Source organism: Echiichthys vipera (genome assembly GCF_963691815.1).
Source record: "Echiichthys vipera genome assembly, chromosome: 18".
NCBI classification, from domain to species: domain Eukaryota; kingdom Metazoa; phylum Chordata; class Actinopteri; order Perciformes; family Trachinidae; genus Echiichthys; species Echiichthys vipera.
The window spans coordinates 15929550-15947417 of NC_139843.1; the positions used below are offsets into that span (position 1 = coordinate 15929550).

A 17868-nucleotide genomic window follows, 5' to 3' on the forward strand; every position below is an offset into this window, starting at 1 on the left:
CCTCCACCGAAGTGGTGAAGGGTCGGCTTCTCATCATCAGGGCTGAAATTGAGGGCTCTCTGTTCTGCTTTGTTAACATCTATGCCCCTAATCAGGGAGCACAGAGAGTCGCTCTTTTTAACCAGCTGGACGACGAGCTGAGGAACAACAGCCACGACCAAATCATCATCGGTGGGGATTTTAACTGCACCCTGGATTTCACAATGGACAGGACAAGTGAGGAGCCGCATCCGCACTCTGCTAGAAGTCTGCAAACCGTTATTACGCACTTAGATCTGCTGGACACATGGAGAACCAAACATCCACTTGCAAGACAATACACCTGGGTTAGATGCATCAACAATAGAATCAGTGCAGCACGACTGGATAGGATTTACATGTCAAACAGCCTGAACTCCAGATTAATCCACAGTCATATCATCCCCGTTGGTTTCACAGATCACCACCTGGTTCTTTCCTCATTAATCACCACACCTGCTGAAAGAGTCAAGTCCCTCTGGTCTTTTAATGACAGACTTCTCCAAGATAAACAATTCTGTCAAAGCTTTAACATGTTTTGGCAGCAGTGGAGGTTAAGGAAAGACGATTTTAACTCTTTGAGGCAGTGGTGGGATGTCGGAAAAACGCAAATAAGGCTCTTTTGTCAGCAGTACACATCCTATTCGACCACTAGGGTAAAGGCTGCAGTGGAGGCACTAGAGGCCAACATCCGTGGTCTGGAGCAGGGCCTTCAGAGGGCCCCCGATGCAGTTATGGCACAACAGCTGCAGGAGAAGAGGTTGGAGTTGAGCTCCTTCCTGCAGGAAAGGGTGAAGGGAGCTTTGGTCAGGTCTCGTTTCCTTCAGCTCAGAGACATGGATGCTCCAACCTCTTTCTTTTTCAACCTGGAAAGATCTACTGCGCGGAGGAAGCACATGGCCTGTCTCAGGCTTCCGGGAGGGAGAACAACGACAAATCCGGATGAGATGAGGAGTCACGCAGTCAGTTTCTACAGCGATCTCTTTGCTGCTGAGGACTGCAGTTTGGAGTGTCGTCAAGAGCTTCTGGGAGGTCTTCCGCAGCTGAGCCCGGAGGAGAAATCCACCTTGGATTGTTCGCTGTCACTGGAGGAGCTCACAACTGCAGTGAACCAGATGACGTCGGGGAAGGCGCCTGGAATTGACGGCCTTTCAGCTGATTTCTTCCGCCATTTCTGGAATATTGTTGGGTCTGACCTGCATGCGGTGTTTTCAGAATGTTTTAGAACAGGATCTCTCCCAGTGTCCTGTCAGCGAGCCGTGCTCTCGCTGTTACCAAAAAAAGGAGACCTGGCCCTCCTAAAGAACTGGAGGCCAGTTGCTCTCCTTTGTATGGATTACAAAGTGCTTTCCAGAGCCTTAGCCAACAGGCTCAATAACATCCTGGAGCTTATTGTACAGCCGGAACAGACTTATTGCGTTCCCGACAGGTCTATCATGGATAACGTCTTTTTCATGCGTGATGTCATCGACATATGTAGATCACAAAATGTTGACGCTGGTGTAGTCTCCTTGGACCAGGAGAAAGCTTTCGACAGGGTGGATCACTTATATTTGTTTTCTGCACTCAGGGCGTTTGGTATTGGTGAAGGGTTTTTGTCATGGGTAAGTTTGTTGTATAGTGGTGCACAGTGTATGGTGAAAATGGGAGCTGGGCTGAGTCGGCCAATTCCTGTGCAGAGAGGAATACGACAGGGTTGTCCTCTGTCAGGACAGTTATATAGCCTGGCCATTGAGCCCTTGCTGTGTAGTCTGAGGGGTCGGCTCAGGGGTCTGTCACTGTCGGGGTCTGTTGATCTCGACCGCTCTTTTGTTTTATCCGCATATGCTGATGATGTCAGTGTCTTTGTCTCTAGCCAAGAGGATGTCAAGTTTTTGCAGGACACACTTTCCCTATATGAGAGAGCTTCTTCTGCCAGAGTGAACTGGACAAAAAGCGAAGCTCTGTTGGTTGGAGAGTGGCGAGAGAAGGCCGTGCCCATTCTACCCGGTGGTCTTAAGTGGGGAAAGGACGGCTTGAAAGTTCTGGGGGTGTTTTTGGGGACCGAGGACTTTCAAGCTAAGAACTGGGAGGGAGTGAAGGAAAAGGTGTGCGCTCGGTTAACTAAGTGGAAATGGTTGCTACCTCAGCTGTCCTATAGAGGAAGAGTCCTGGTTGCTAATAACTTGGTCGCCTCGACTCTTTGGCACAGACTTTCTGCTTTGACACCACCTAGAGGCCTGATCGAGGACATCCAAAGGGATATGGTGGACTTCTTCTGGTCTGGTCGACATTGGGTCCGGGCAGCAGTCCTTTGCCTGCCTGTAGCTGAAGGGGGACAGGCGCTAGTAAGTATACAGGCAAAGATTGCTGCTTTTAGGCTACAAACTGCAAAGAGACTCCTTTATGCCTGTGGCCCGGGTTGGCTAGACACGGCTAAGATCCTGCTAAGGCGAGCTGGCAGGTTGGGTTATGACAAACAACTGTTCCTCCTGCAGCTCAACGAGGTGGACCTGACCACACTGACGCCGTTCTACTCTTCGGTCTTGCAGGCGTGGCAGGCAGTTAAGACTGAAAGTTCTTTGGATCCAGTTCCAGGTATGTGGATTTTTGAGGAGCCGCTGTTTTTCAACAACCGCCTGAGACCACAAATCCTGGAGTCTGCCAGCCTGCGGAACAGTCTGAGAGAGGCAGGTTTCACAAAGGTGGGCCATCTGCTTAGAACATCGTCCGTGGAAGACATGAGAGCCCACTGCAGCATCTCCTCTCTCAGACTGGTCACCAGAGTGGTGGGAGAGGTCCGTGCCGCCCTGCCACAGTCCCTGAGGACCTTTGCTGAGGATGCCATCTTGTGCGACCAGTGGCTAGAGGACGGCAACTACAGTTTCCCTGCTTTGTCGATCGCACCAGCTGTGGGGGACTGGCAGGAAGGAGGAGGCCAGCTGCTCTCTTTTAAAACACCGCCCCTCAAGAAGTTTGAAGAAGCAGAAAAGAAAGAAATCTACCAACTCCTGGTGAAGCTCTTGAACCGTGTCTCCCTGGAAGGAGTAAAGGAGTCGAGGTGGACCGAGCTCTTTGGTCCGGACTCTTCCCCGAAAGGCAGTTGGCGTTGCCTGTACAAGTTGCCCATTGAAAAGCGGACAGCTGACCTCCAGTGGAGGGTTGTGCACGGGGCGATAGCTACAAACAGGTACAGAGCGCACCTTGATCCGGAGCTGGGGGAGGGATGTGTTTTCTGTTCTGGAGCTGAGACTTTGAAACACTTGTTTGTCGAATGTCCTCGTCTCACAGCCTTGTTCCAGCTTTTAAAAAGTTGGGTGGAGGGTTTTGGGGAGGAGTTTTCTTTTGCTTTGTTTATTTTTGGTCCAAAATACTGTGTTAGGAAGAAGGCTGTGCACCTCCTGCTGAACTTTGTGTCTGGTGCTGCTAAGTTGGCCATCTGGCTGACCCGCAGGAACCGGGTCCAGGACTCTGGCTGTGTGGAGCCGGTGCCTGTTCTGGCAGGACTGGTGAAAGCCAGGCTGAGGGTGGAGCACAGCTATTACAGCATGATGGACAATGTGCAGGCCTTCAGACACATGTGGGCTGTTGGGGAGGTGCTGTGCTCTGTGGGCAGCGATGGGGAGCTGAACATTCACTTTTAATATCTGTTTATTGCTGTTTAACGGTTTTTGTTTCATTTGTGTTTGAGGTGAAAATCACCTGGTTTGTCCCTGAAAAAGTGAAATAAAGGGATTTTGAAAACCAAACCTCTCCTGGGAGCGGATATGCTGAGAGCCAAACCTTCCCTCTGTGGGAATATAAGATTCACCTGCCTCAGACACCAGCTGCTAACAGAGTGTGTGAGCTCTGTGTGAGTGTGTGTGCTGGCTGCCTGTGGTGTGAGAGAGCATGCATACAATGAAGGAATGAGAGAGAGAGAGAAAGAGAGAAGGAGGGAGGAGTGGTGTTCAATAGAGGTTAGTGTTTATCGATCGAGCCCTGAAGCTCCGGTCAACGGACAGACTCCCCCGAGACTGCTTCATCTCTCTCTCTGTCTCTTCCCCTTCCCCCCCTCAACTCTTCTCCTCCTCCCTCTGCCTCTCACTCTGTCTCTTCTCCACTCTCCTTCACACCAGATAATTCTTATCCTTTCATGTGGTGATTCAGCAGAGTTTCATATTCGCACGGCAGCTGAATACTTCTGTGTTTGCTGTCAAAGAGCCCGTCTCCCTTATACCTCGTCAAAGTTATGAGATGGAGAGGGAGAGCGAGGGAGAGAGTGAGACAATGAATGAACCACAAAAGAGAAGAGCAGAGAGAACCATCCTTGAAAGGAAGGAAATGTGTAATCAAACTGATTCTGTGATCTGTTTTTATATATGACAAATTCTCATTTAACTGTGCCTCTGCTGTGTTTTCATGTTCTCCAGAACTGGGTTGAATTTACTGGAGGAAAAGGCCAGGAAGAAAATGTCCAATCACAGCTTCAACAGCCTCAGCTCTGCACAGGTCGGTCTCTCTCTCTGTCTCTCTCTCTCTCTGTCTCTCTCTCTGTCTCTCTCTGTCTCTCTCTCTCTCTCTCTCTCTCTCTCTCTCTCTCTCTCTCTCTCTCTCTCTCTCTCTCTCTCTCTCTCTCTCTCTCTCTCTCTCTCTCCTGGTTCATCCACACACACTGACAATCACTTCCTGCTGCTAATGTTTTTTTTTGTTATTTTTACTTTACCGGATATTTCAATTAGCGGGAAAGAAATGAGTCAATAATTAGCTGTTCCGCTCTCCCGTCTACAGATGAAAGCTCGCTGTAAGCACAGAGGTCGGCCGAGCGTCCTGAGCTCCAGGCTGGCCAGACGGGTGACCCAGCTGAAGCAGAAGGCTGCAGCCCAGCGTGGTGCACCGTCGGCAGGCATGCTGCACTGCAGAGGGACCCCTGGGGAGGAAGGTGCCTCCAAGACGCACTGCAGACAAGGAAGAAAAGGTGTGTACAGAGGGAGCACATATATACAGACACTTGTTGTCCATTAAGTGGACAACAAGTGTCTAACTTTGGAACATTATTTGCTGCTGTTGATCCATCAGACCTGCAGCAGGACTGGTCAGCTGTTCAGAATATGAAGAGAAAGAGGGGTCGAAAGCCCAAAGTGCTGATGGGCGTCAACGCGAACAGAGCTCACCACAAGGACAGCCGGACCTCTGAGAAACAGGAAGTTAGGGGAGAGAGGAGTGACAGCGAGAGCTCAGAGCGCGGTGAGTTACAGTATACTGGTCAAACACACACACACACACACACACACACACACACACGAGTATGTGGTCTGGTGCGTCCTCCAGCCAACCAGCAAGAGTTCACAGGCTATTACCCATGTGAGTCAAGCAGTGCTGATTTGGCTGACGGCTCAAAGAACATTAACCAGCCATTGTGGGATTTCACTATGAGGGTGCGTCTGTGTGTGTGTATTTGTGTGTGTTTGTGTGTGTAAGCGTGCACGTGAAGTGAGATATCTGCCGTCATCAGGGGGCTCTCCTCTCACTTCCCAGCTCTTCTGTCACACCGTTAAAACCGTTAACGACTTGCCACAGGCATGCGACACAGCCACCCCTGCCCTCAAAGCCATACGGTAACGTGAGCCCACTCTGGCCCCGTTCCGAATCTCACACCCCGGTCTTCCTCTCTCTTCTTCACCTCCCCAAACCTTGTGAAAACGCGCTCTTTAGAGGCTTAAACTGAGGAAAAACAATCACACTACTCCGGATTTTGAAATGAATGCATGACGAAAAGGACAGTCTGATATGAAACTAGCAAAACTTTAGGAAAAACGCTAAAATCTGACTGATGCTGTGGCCATGTCTGTGTGTGTGTGTGTGTGTGCGTTTGTGTGTGCGCCAGTGTTTGTGTGTGACTGCGGCGAAGTGTTGACGAGAACGCCATGTAAGTGACAAGTGTGTCAGAGATGTGTCGACACCTGACACGACCCCCACAGTCAGCGACGCACAGCTGCCAATAACAATCTGCAAGTGTGTGTGTCTCCGTGTTTTTGTGTTGCGCAATGTGCATGTGCGTCAACATTTGTATCCCGTCCCGAAAAGTTTGATCAAACCATCAATCAACCGGTGACATTTCTCTGTTCCCTCTTTTATCTTTTGTTTTTACAATTATGTACTTTTAGCCACAGGCTCAACATATGGATCCCTGAACGGGCCTAACAAGCACAGGACCAAAGTGTCAGGTGCCCCCTTGCATTCACCTGCAAAATGTCACTAGGAGATATATGGACAAATATCAATATCAACGAGCAAGAGATACAAAATAATCACAAATAAACAGAACCAAACTATAACGTTTGTCTTTATTCCATGAAGGAGAGGTGGTGGGGCCTTTTGCAAGTCTGTGCGCTGGGGCCCCTTGTCTCATAAACCCGCCCCTGCTTGTGAACTGAACTGTAGATGCTCGAGGAATATTGAGAGCTTGCTGTCAATACACCTCATCAAGTGTGTCCCTGGCTTTAGTTAACAGTGTTTACATTCAGATCAGCTCTATGACTGATCACATTGATGTTTGTGATTCCACAGAGGAGGAGGAGGACGGCAGCTACGACAGCGAAGACGGAGCTGGTGACATCAAGACGAGCTCACACTCTAAAGAAGCTCCTGCAAACGGCGCCGGGATTGTGCCTTTTCCATCGCAGTCCCCAAAGCTCAAAGCAAACCAGAAAGCCAGGAGTAAGAGACCAGAGCCTCCAGGTGAGACCTTTAGAAATGTATTTTTTATATGACTTTATGACTTTCAGTTTTTGACCTGAAGTGAAGGATAGCATGATTTGCTCAGGGTTAAGAGAATAGGTTCGTGACCCCCAAGGGGCCTGCAAGATCATTTCTACAGATGGTTGTAGAGAAAACAATAAAATAACATTTTAGATTATGCAAAATGGTTGGAGAACCTTGGATCTAGATGTATCCTATATGCCTAGAAAACTGTTTTGTGGCCTCCAAGAGCAGTAAACACCTTTCTTCACATGAATCTAAATTTCTGACTATGTCTAATCTAACCTAATAGTTAATATTTTTGAGCTTCATCTGCCAGCTCTAATTACCATGATGTCCCCATCACCCTCAGACATAGGGAGCGTGTCCAGTGCAGATCAGAGGAGGGCACCCAGAAGGCCGAGCCTCGTCCACACAGAGAGGGGACATCCAGATCACCAGGGGTCTAAAAGAGCGTCTCTGCCCAGCTGGGGTGCGATATCGGTGCACTGCAACTTTGAAGACGGCCGGGGGAATCACAGAACTCTGACGGAAGCAAACAGAGCCAGCTATAAAGTCGTAAGGAAGAGCTCACCGGGCATTCTAGGAAAGGTGAGGACCAGTGTCGGGCGGTGATTTGTACCCTTAGTGACACAGCAATATTTTACTTTTGCCAGTGACAACTATTCACCAACGCAAATGACTCCCTGACAGCAGTGATTTATGACACTACTCTGTCGCCTTTACACCCTCAAAACTGGCGTTTGCGTCTTGCATTTCCCTCCTCAGCTGCTTCATCCATGCACTTCAGTGTAAATGATCAGGGGAACTAGACAGCATTGACATGCAGTGTTTCTGGCCTTCTTTGAAGTATGCTTGCACAGATCCTATTCTACCAATTGGAGCTTTTTGGAGATTATAAAGAAAATCGACAATAATTGAAGTTAATATCCCGAGCAGGAAGCCATTTAACTAAATGCTCTTCTAAAGCTTAAAACATCCATTTAAGACAGAATCTGTGGGCTTTTCTGATATTTTGTTTCTCCGGATAATTCACTCAGAAGTACATGGGCTAACAGAACTGAAAAAGAAAAGGTGAGACCCGGTTGCCAATTTTAGAGGTGTGACGGAAGGGTTATATAATTAACACAATAAATTACTGCTGTCACAGAGTTGTAAGGAATGTAATTACATCACTCTTGAAATTAGTTAAAAGAGACACGCTTGTTTTTATGTATTCAGGTGGTCAGAAGGGGTTAGGTTAGGTTCAGGAAGACTGGGACTGTGAGAAAAATTAGAAAGATGACTCAGAGAAGGTCACTCCCTTTGGCCTTCAGCTGCATGCAGATACGGGTTGAGGAGGAGAGGAGCAAGGAGGATTTCTCAGAAAAGCCGAGGGAGCCACACCCTGCCAGGAAGTTTGAAAATCCCATAGATTAAAACTGACAACCTACCAATAACTTTGACTGCCTTACAGGGAGGTGCTTAGCATCAGCTGTAAATCAGTCACCTTGTCGACTACAGCATTTGCTCTTGTTATAGGTGCCTGTTTGCATACCTGCCCGCTGTGCTAACACACCACTGGCCCGTTGTATTCACGCAAGCAGCCGTTGGCGAGACACCCACATACATTTTAATGAGAGATGCCCCAAGGTCGCCTAAGTCTTTGACTCATTGTGAGGGAATGTCCAAAAACACATAACTCCAAACCAAAGAAGTGGAGCATAAAGATAATCATTGGCCATATCCCCACACACACACATGCATGCCAACACACACACACACACACACACACACACACACACACACACACACACACACAGACCACAGCACTAAAGAGAGATAATCACCCATGCCCTCTGGTGACGAAACTTCTGTCACTAAAATATATGGTCTCCTGATGTGGAAAACTCCAAGAGACAACACATGCACACACACACATACACACACACCATTTATCCTACATTGAATATTATGGTATTTTTCTTTGGAAGCTTAGATACAAGCAGAAACCTGTTGGGCAAGCTGACTTTCCATCATCAGTCATCTTTGGATAGACTAGCCTAAACCGGTCTGGAGATGGATACTATCTACCGTGTGTGTGTGTGTGTGTGTGTGTGTGTGTGTGTGTGTGTGTGTGTGTGTGTGTGTGTGTGTGTGTGTGTGTGTCTGATGGTGAGAATGCAAATCAGGTTGCTGTTATATTAGCAGGCGTCCACCCTGCTGAAGTGTCGTTGAGCAACACACTTGAGTCGGTGTTTTTATGGACTGTGACCTCTGACCTTTTTTAAATGAATGTGAAAAAGAAAATCCCGCAGGCTTAAGTAAAACATCACATTACACGAGGCGTCGGTGCCTGCGGTTGCTTCTCACTGACGGATTCACCGCATAAGCCATTCATTCACCTGCGCATCCTGTTTACTGTGAAGTAATCTGGGCATATAATTAAGTGGTACCATATCCTGCTTTCTGCCCGCTGATGTCACATCCTGTTTCCCCCATCCAGGCCAAGGGCCACGCAGTGAGCCGGCTCCTGCAGAGCTTCGCAGCCGATGACGGCTTTCGCTTGGATGAGGAAAGCAGCTTCTCTGAGGGCGAGGAGGAGGAAGAAGAGGAGGAGGAGGAGGAGGAGGAGGAGATAAAGTTGATCCACCTTCCTCCCAACATGCCTTGCAGAATACCTGGTAGGCATAAACATCACATCATGACACATCATATATAATTACACACACACATGCAGGTTTTTAACTATATCGGATGCTTTTCACACATGCATGCGTACCTCTTGTCTCTGCCTTTTTGTCCCTCCTTTTCACCTCACAAAGCAATTATTCAACACACTCACACATTATATATAAATATCTCACCCTTTATCTTCTCCATCCATCTTTCTACCACGCCCCTCCCTCCGCAGCCCTGCCGAACTGCGTGTTGAGTAAAGAGATGTTGGTGGACGGCCTGAAAATCCTGATTTCCAAGGAGGACGAGCTGCTGTATGCTGCCTGTGTTCAAACTCTGGACCTGCCTGACATGTAAGGCCCTGCTTCCCTGCTGTCTCACTACAGATACAAACCACCCCATCTAAAACAACAACAACAACAAAAAAGAATACTCCTAAAACATTAACCTCACAGGGGAAAGGGCAGAGTGACTATTTCACACAACAACCGCCATATATACTATTGTTTATTCTGTCTCTTATTGATCCCTATATGAGAAGCATTAAAATCCGGGTGGATAAACTACTTGGCTAAACAATAACTGGAGTTATGTACTAAAATGAAACATCGCAACAAGAGTTTTTTCTGATTTAGGAAAGAGTTGAAAACTTAGCACTAGATAAATGTCTTAAAACTCTGTGGATCTTGATAAACAAGACGTCTATACAACTACAAAGCCAAGACACACAGCAGTGGCAGCCAGCACAGCTGCCAGTGGAAAAAACTGAGCACACATGACAAAAAAACTTATTTTCAAAAGGAAACCTTGAAATCTAACAGTTAAAAAATGTTTAAAAATTATGACATACAAGGTAAAACAACAGTTTGGGTCTTGAGGATTTTCTTTCTTTCTTTACTAATTTAGCTTTCATTTTTTTTCCTCTTAGATTCAGTGTTGTCATCGAAGGGGAGCGAGGGAATCGTCCCCGGATCTACTCTCTGGAGCAGCTCCTACAGGAAGCTGTGAGTTTCAGTCTTGTGGCTCCGCTGCTATATTACATCTCATGGATAGTTGTGCCTTGACTGAAACGTCACATGCTTTATGCTAAAAATGTTGTGATTTTTACCAGGTGTTAGATGTGCGGCCCCAGAGTGAGGCCATCTTGACCGCAGGGACGCGGGTGTGCGCCTACTGGAGCGAGCGCTCTCGCTGTCTTTACCCCGGATACGTTCATCGAGGTGAGCGAGGTGCGCCTACAACCTCACTCTGCAGTCTGCACACGTACACTAGTATGTTCCTAGTGACTCATGCCCTACCGTCCCTATGTGTTGTGCTTTCAGGGGGTCCAGGTGAGGAGGAGAAGGAAGGGAGTGTAATGGTGGAGTTTGATGATGGAGACAGAGGAAGGATCTCCCTCGCAAACATCAGGCTTCTGCCCCCAGGATACCAAATCTGCTGTGAGTATGGCTTTAAAAACAAGGATGGGAAGAAGGAAAGACAGAATGAACGAAAGAAAGAAAAGAGAGAAAGAGACTATAGCATTTAACAACTCTTCCCTGTCAGGTGCGGAACCCTCTCCAGCACTTTTGATATCACCTGGTCGATGTGGTCGAAGGAGCTCCACCCAAGAGCGGAAAGACACACCTGCGGAGAAACTAGCTGATGAGGAGCCAGCAGGGAGGCCCCAAGAGAAAAGACCAGGTAAGGGACCACACATTCTCTATGCTCGTAATTAATCTGCTTGTTTAAATATGCTTGTGTTATTCAAACAAAGAGAAGTGTTAGAAACATTTGCCCATTTAGGGCCATTTAGTCCACACGTACATGGGTATTTCTGTCAGTTTTCCCTCCCTTGTGGCCACACAAGGTCTGTTATAAAAATTTTTTTAGTCCAAATAAAAACGCAAAAACACATTGAACCGCTGTCAAAGGATGTAGAATCAACAGGCGGCGACATGTTGTCTAATCACACATAGACGAAGTTGTTGGCCGGTCTGAAGCCTGACTAAAAGTTATTACTGGAACACTATGTGTCTGCAGTGGTGCACGTCTGCCATGAACAAAATGTCGCCTAATTTGTGCCGCACAAAAACGCAGTTTTTCCTGTCTATATGACAACACTGATAGATGAGTATCTGAAAATCCTCTCACTGTTTTGTTTTTTGTGTGTGTGAATGTAAGAAGGTGATTTTTAATGAACTCTTTCAGCCTTTAGTTTAATATGTGTGGCTATCTATTTCATGACACCGTCAGCCCACTCAGAACATCACTCAGACAGAGAAGCATCTAGTCTGAGAAGTACTGGTCTAACTAGGGAATACATTCACAGACACGTGGCCCTTCAGGCCATACTCAAATCCCCCAAACACGGCCTCATTTACAGTTCCAACTGTCAAGCACTTGCCACATGCCTCGGAGTCTGAGAGGAGGTAGATAAACTGAAAGACTCGTAAATTTAAATTCCTTGTTTGCCGCCTATCATTTAACCCCTTAATGACAACATTAATCACTCCTTTACGAGGTGTCATCAGTGTGTTTTCGTGTAGTTAAGCAACATACATGTAACTCATCACAAACTCCGGGTGACTATAAAGCTGGAGGGAGAGACAGGTTTACCAGGTTTGTAGCAGTTTGAGTAATGGATATGTCGAAAACTCACCTGGCTAGATGGTGATCAAGGAGATAGAGATATTACATTTCTTCAAAGCTCTTAGTTCCACAATTATCTCAGGCCGCTCTTAAGACCTGTCAGTTCATATTGATTATAACTCCTCTCTGTTGCCGGCTCCTTTTTCAGTTGGTAGACCGAAGAAAGTCCACTCAGTGCCTAAGACTGCCAGCACGCCCACCTCAGTAACAGACACTGTAACCAAAGGCAACACTTCCTTGTTGAACTGGTCCGCTCCCAGAAAGAGACCGCCAGTTGACTTCTTCCTCTTCAATGGGACGTCTCGTAAGACCCAGAGGAGGATACGTGAGCGAGACTTGGGGCTGTTTCACAGGCCTGCCTCCCACCTCCTTGCGCCCCCGACACCTATCAAAGGCATCTTTGGCTCCCCGTTTGAAGGTGACTCCTTCAGTAGCATCGCCAACAGCTATTCTACCTTCAGAAGCAACGGAAGCTCTGGAGCCGGGCGACCGGTCGCAACAGTAGCTTCCGTGGGGCTCCGGGACTCCCTGTCCTCTGCTTGCTCCTCAGCTGTCACCATGGCGATTGCAGCTGGAAGCAGAAAGCCAGTGAGCGAACGTGACAGGAAACAGTTCCTGGTGAAGCTTGACCACGAAGGAGTAACCTCTCCTAAAACAAAAAACGGCAAGGCCCTCCTTCGACTTGGGGGGAGCGGAGGGAAAGGAGGCAAGAGTCTCGCCTCTGCAAGTGCACCACTGCGATACATCCACCCTACCCCGCTGGTGAAGGATGGCAAGAAGGCAGGAGGGGAAAGAGACGGCACTGGAGCCCGTTCTGAGCCTATTGTAAAGGGCGCCCCACCACTGAGAAAGGAACTTCTCTCAACAGATCTTGGAGTCCAAGGTGGGGATTTCAGTTTGGACTACCCAAGTGACTGTCCCAGCTCTTACTCTGAGCTGGATGAAGATGATGAGGATGATGGTCAGGATGCTGAAGCAACTAGAAGAAGCGCAGAGGACACGTCACACCGCAGTGGCGGCCGTTTTCTCTCCCGTCTCTCCACCTGCTTCTCCTCATCTTCTTCCTCCTCTTCCTCCTCCGGCTCCATCTCCTCCTCGTCCCTCTGCTCCTCAGACAACGACTCCTCCTACTCCTCCGACGAAGAGTCGTCCTCCGTGCTGCTGCGCCGCGCGCTGCTCCAGCAGGACAAACACAAGCACAGGCAGAATATGACCTCCGACCTCCTGAGCCCTGACCCTACAACATCCGGCTCCTCTCCCTCCGCCTCAGCCCCGGCTCACGGCTATGTAGCCAAAGCCAGCATGGCCATCTCTGGGTCAAAGGCGAGGGCTGACAGAACAGAAGACAGGAAGGAGTTCATGTCCAAAGGAAGTTCGGTGGCTAACAGTAGCACAGCTAAATCCCAGCTGAAGAGGAAAGAAGGCATTTCGAGCAGCCACCATAAGAGGCAAAGCAGTCCTGTGAGCCAGCAGCCAAAACCTTCCTCCAAGGACCCGACAACAGCTAAGAGGCAGCGGATGTCCTCACCTGAGCCTCTGCCTAACATGGCCCCCCTTCTACCTGGACGCCAGCTCTGGAAATGGTCCGGCAACCCCACACAGGTAGGACACTTTGGTTTATGTTAGATATGAATTTTTTTTCATATCAAGGATGCTGTTAAAATGTGTTATTTTTCCAAGATCTCTTTTGTTTTTCTCAGTGTTTTCTCATAATCATGAGTTATCATCTTTCAAAACTAACATCACAACCTAGTTCACCATCCAACTTTAGTACCGTAGGTAACTGATTGCCGCTGCAGTTTCTGCTGTGTGGTACCTTGATTGTGAATGTGACAATCAAACAGGATCTCTTTTTGCAGTGCTTATTCTGCGTCAGTCTTTGTACACATCGGAAACACTATAAGGCCGACCTCTGAATTTGTTATGCTGATGATTAAGTCACTATCCTGAGATAAGGAAACAAAACAGTTTGCCACATTGCGCCATCTTGTTTGCTTTGTAAACACAACTGCATCTGTCGAATGAGATGCGCTGCTTAAAAAGAAGCTGAAGGTGTTTTCATGCTCCAGCAAATGAAAAGCTGGAGCGGAAATATAATCGTGTTACCCAGGTTATAGTATTGCCTTTATTATACTTCCTTCTAGGCATTAGCTATTTTTTTGGTTTGCAAAGACTTTGGTAGATTGAGTTTAGCAGAAGAAAAAAAAATCTTAATTGATTTCTGAAATGAGGCAGGTGGTGAAATAAAGTCCCCATACTGAATAAATTGACTGAGTGCTATTTTCACTCTCTTTCCCCGACAGAGAAGAGGTCTGAAGGGTAAAGCCCGCAAGCTTTTCTACAAGGCCATCGTGAGGGGCAAGGAGACGGTGCGTGTCGGGGACTGTGCCGTGTTCCTGTCACCCGGCCGCCCCCAGCTGCCCTACGTGGGCAGAGTGGAGAGCCTCTGGGAGTCGTGGAGCTCCAGCATGGTGGTCAGGGTCAAGTGGTTCTACCACCCGGAGGAGACTCGTCTGGGGAGGCGACACCGCGATGGCAAGGTAAAGGTCAGGGGGTGCAAGTAGAATTTCCGAAACGGGAATGGTCAAAGTAACAGTCCGTGACATTTTCATATAAAAATATTACCTCTTTGCTTCCTTTTATTCCCCATTCCCATCTGATATGAACGGTTGAACATCCAATTAGATCATGAAGCTGTTACCATTTGCAGTTCTAAATACTCAGTGTGTGGTGCTTCTTTCCCAGGATGTCTACTGCACAGGAAGTCGTGCATTTTTTTTTCATTTCTGGCAACAGCAATTGTGGTTTGTTTTGAATAAATAGAAAAGGAGCTGGATAGTAAGCATGAGCAGCAACATCCAGCATGGCTAAACTAACATAAAAGATCACAATTTGAAGAAACTCAAACTTCATCATGAGAAAACCTATGATAAAAGACATGACAAAGAGGGTATGTGTGGGAAGTGCAGAGTGAAAGTGAAGCCAGAGATATTGCCAAACAAAAACAACAATACCATTTTCTTGTGAAAACAACATTTTGATGGTTGAATATATTATCTTTGGTAGACGCTAGATCTGACCCACTTCATGAATCCTGCATACTATGCAAGAATCCACACTTGAATTTGCAGCTAGCTAACATTAGCTAGCTGCTAGTGTTGACGCCTCCGCAGTGTGCCCCTGTTGTCGTTCGGTGTGTCTAATCTAGCGTCATTATCCTGCTGATTAATGATTAACCCTTCTTCCTGTCTCTCTCCTAGAACGCCTTGTATCAGTCGAGCCACGAGGATGAGAACGACGTGCAGACCATCTCCCACCGATGCCAGGTGGTCAGCAGGGTCGAGTATGATCATCTGACACGCGAACGTAAACCCGGCAGCTCGGAGAACGACTTGTTCTACCTAGCCGGGACCTACGAACCAACCACAGGCCAGCTGATCAGCGCTGATGGCATGGCCATTGTGTCCTAGCGCCGCGAGCTAGAGAGAAATCCAAATATTGAACCTGAACTCTGGAGTTGACTGCTTCCAGGATGGTCCCTCAGAATGAAGCTAGGGATAGAGGGAAACCAAGACAAAGAGTTTTTTTGGCTCTGCGTGTTGATCTGTCCCTTGTCAGAGAAGGGGCTAGCCCTCACTGGGTGAAGCCCGACAGTACCGGCACTTAGAGGAACCTGGTTTGTTCTGGGGAAAAGTCTGATCGATGTCAGAACTAACCTCTTTTTCATATGTGGACTGGGGCTTCTTTGTCACAGAGGGAGTCTACAGCCTACAGAGTATCTCGTTGCTACGACAAGATTTCTGCAACAAAGGAACAGGAACCAAGGACATGAGCACTTTGGAGTACAGTCGCTTGGATATGCTATGGAGGAATTGTGTCAGACGTAGCTTTCTGTAACAAAGACTGACTCCGAGAGCAGGACAGACTGTATGGAAGGAGAGACTTACTGTTAACCACACTGGTTTGGAGGGTTTTTAATGGTCTTATACTGGTAGTTTGACGATGACAAGGTGATTGGGAGATCCCCAACAGGACCAAAAAACACTGTAGTTTGGACTTTTTGTGTGTGTGTGTGTGTGTGTGTGTGTGTTTGCACAGTGGCTGCGATGACCCTGTCTGGCATTTAATGAGCTCTAAGTAAATAGCGCTTCAGCGTGCGTGTGTGTTTGTACTGTATGTGCGGTCATGCACGTGTTCACCCATGCTCACCCATGCTCATCAAGCGGGGATGACGTCATGACACACCATCGGTATGTCTCTAACACTCTGAATATTAATCTGTCCAGTACTTACAGTGCAGTTTTCAGCCCTTTGTGACGGAAAACACGCAACAATTTATTCTCCTGTCAAGCCATACACGTCAATACCTCTCTCTCTCTCTCGTATCCTCCTATTCAGGTGCGAAGACACATGTACAGGTAGTTGGATTGTTTATTTGAAATGTGTGCGCATGGTGGTGTGCGTGCGTACATGTCCATGTGCATGGGCGTGTGTGCGCTTTGTACAGCATCATGTATAATATAATATGTTGTAAATAGTATACATATATATTTGTTCTTTTTTATTGTTTTCTTTTGCAGAGAAGATTATTTTATTTAGATTTTTTTAGGGTTGTGTGTGGGTGGGTGGGTTCGGGGGGGGTTTGACAGAGGACGGGTTTGTTTCCTTCTCTCTCAATGCACTGAACAGGATTGGTTTGGATTTGGGGTCAAACTGTACAACTGATGTGAAGACTTTGTGGTTGCAAGCCCTGCTTTAGGCAAAGGGTGAATATGTAGAAAGGGTGTTGGGAAATGTTTTTTATAAGGAAATCAGAAAAAGGCTCTTTTTAAACATGTGTCCAAGTTTTTTGTTCTCTTTATTTTACTCAGTTGGGTTTAAAACATGCTTTTCCTGTTGGGAGCTTTTTTTCTTTTGATGAATACTGGAAAAGAAACTGAGTTTCTGCTGTTTTCTGCCTAAAAGAATCCAGTTTTTCTATATCTATTTAGCCTGTATTCCTATATAAAATGTAGATATTTATCTGGCATCAAAAAGAAACATACCAAAGCACCTGTGAGTTTACACTTCACCGCATTAGAGGAAAACAATTATATGAAAAAGACATAATAAAAAAAAAAACGTTCAATCAAATCTGAATCCGGGACCCCTGCAATCACCGAGGTATTTTAAGTACATTTCCTCTTGTTGTCTGCTCATGCTCATCCAGCGTTGCTATGACAGCCTCCGAGAAACGATGCAGCAACATTGTCTGCACGCTGCCCAGCTGATGCACTTGAGGTCACTATGGCAACCAGAATGGCATCACGTGACTGTGAAGGACAATCAGAGCCAATCAATGGGACAATGTTGAGAGACAAAAAAAACAAGATAAGGATCAAATCACAAATTATGCTTCTTGTCACTTTTATTCCTGCTTTGCCAAATATGTCTCTGTATGTGTGTGTGTGTGTGTGTGTGTGTGTGTGTGTGTGTGTGTGTGTGTGTGTGCGTGCGTGCGTGCGTGCGTGCGTGCGTGCGTGCGTGCGTGCGTGCGTGCGTGGGTGCGTGCGTGCGTGCGTGCGTGCCTGCGTGCGTGTGTGTGTGTGTGTGTTTTATTTTTGCTTTTATTTCCTCGTTTACCATTGTCTTACTGTTTATGCAAGCCTGTGATGACTGGTTGTCAGTGTATAGGATGTAGCCTACAGCGGGGATGAACATGATGCCTTTTTCTTTTCTTTCTTTTTACGACATTGACTGACTTTTAACAATAATGTTGCTGTTACACTGCAAAGCAAAAGCTTTAAAAGGAATCTAATGTGAAACTCAATTTTAAAATATTACTTTTATGGGTCTTTAATT

The 17868-nt window shown here is 47.1% G+C and overlaps 1 protein-coding gene across 3 annotated transcripts in view; it reads left to right on the forward strand.

Annotated features, from left to right (window-relative positions):
• bahcc1b (BAH domain and coiled-coil containing 1b) overlaps window positions 1-16631 on the forward strand; it is a 72510-nt gene extending 55879 nt beyond the window's left edge. For all 3 annotated transcript variants that reach the window (XM_083932292.1, XM_083932291.1, XM_083932293.1), the window contains 14 exons: window positions 4410-4488; window positions 4768-4954; window positions 5056-5223; window positions 6547-6717; window positions 7091-7329; window positions 9224-9401; window positions 9632-9749; window positions 10325-10400; window positions 10508-10616; window positions 10719-10835; window positions 10942-11079; window positions 12176-13629; window positions 14331-14567; window positions 15288-16631. In XM_083932292.1, coding sequence (XP_083788418.1) covers window positions 4410-4488; window positions 4768-4954; window positions 5056-5223; window positions 6547-6717; window positions 7091-7329; window positions 9224-9401; window positions 9632-9749; window positions 10325-10400; window positions 10508-10616; window positions 10719-10835; window positions 10942-11079; window positions 12176-13629; window positions 14331-14567; window positions 15288-15497 — 3481 coding nt within the window. In that variant the 3' untranslated portion in view covers window positions 15498-16631. The remainder of the gene's footprint in view (window positions 1-4409; window positions 4489-4767; window positions 4955-5055; window positions 5224-6546; window positions 6718-7090; window positions 7330-9223; window positions 9402-9631; window positions 9750-10324; window positions 10401-10507; window positions 10617-10718; window positions 10836-10941; window positions 11080-12175; window positions 13630-14330; window positions 14568-15287) is intronic.
• Window positions 16632-17868: the final 1237 nt, after the last annotated feature.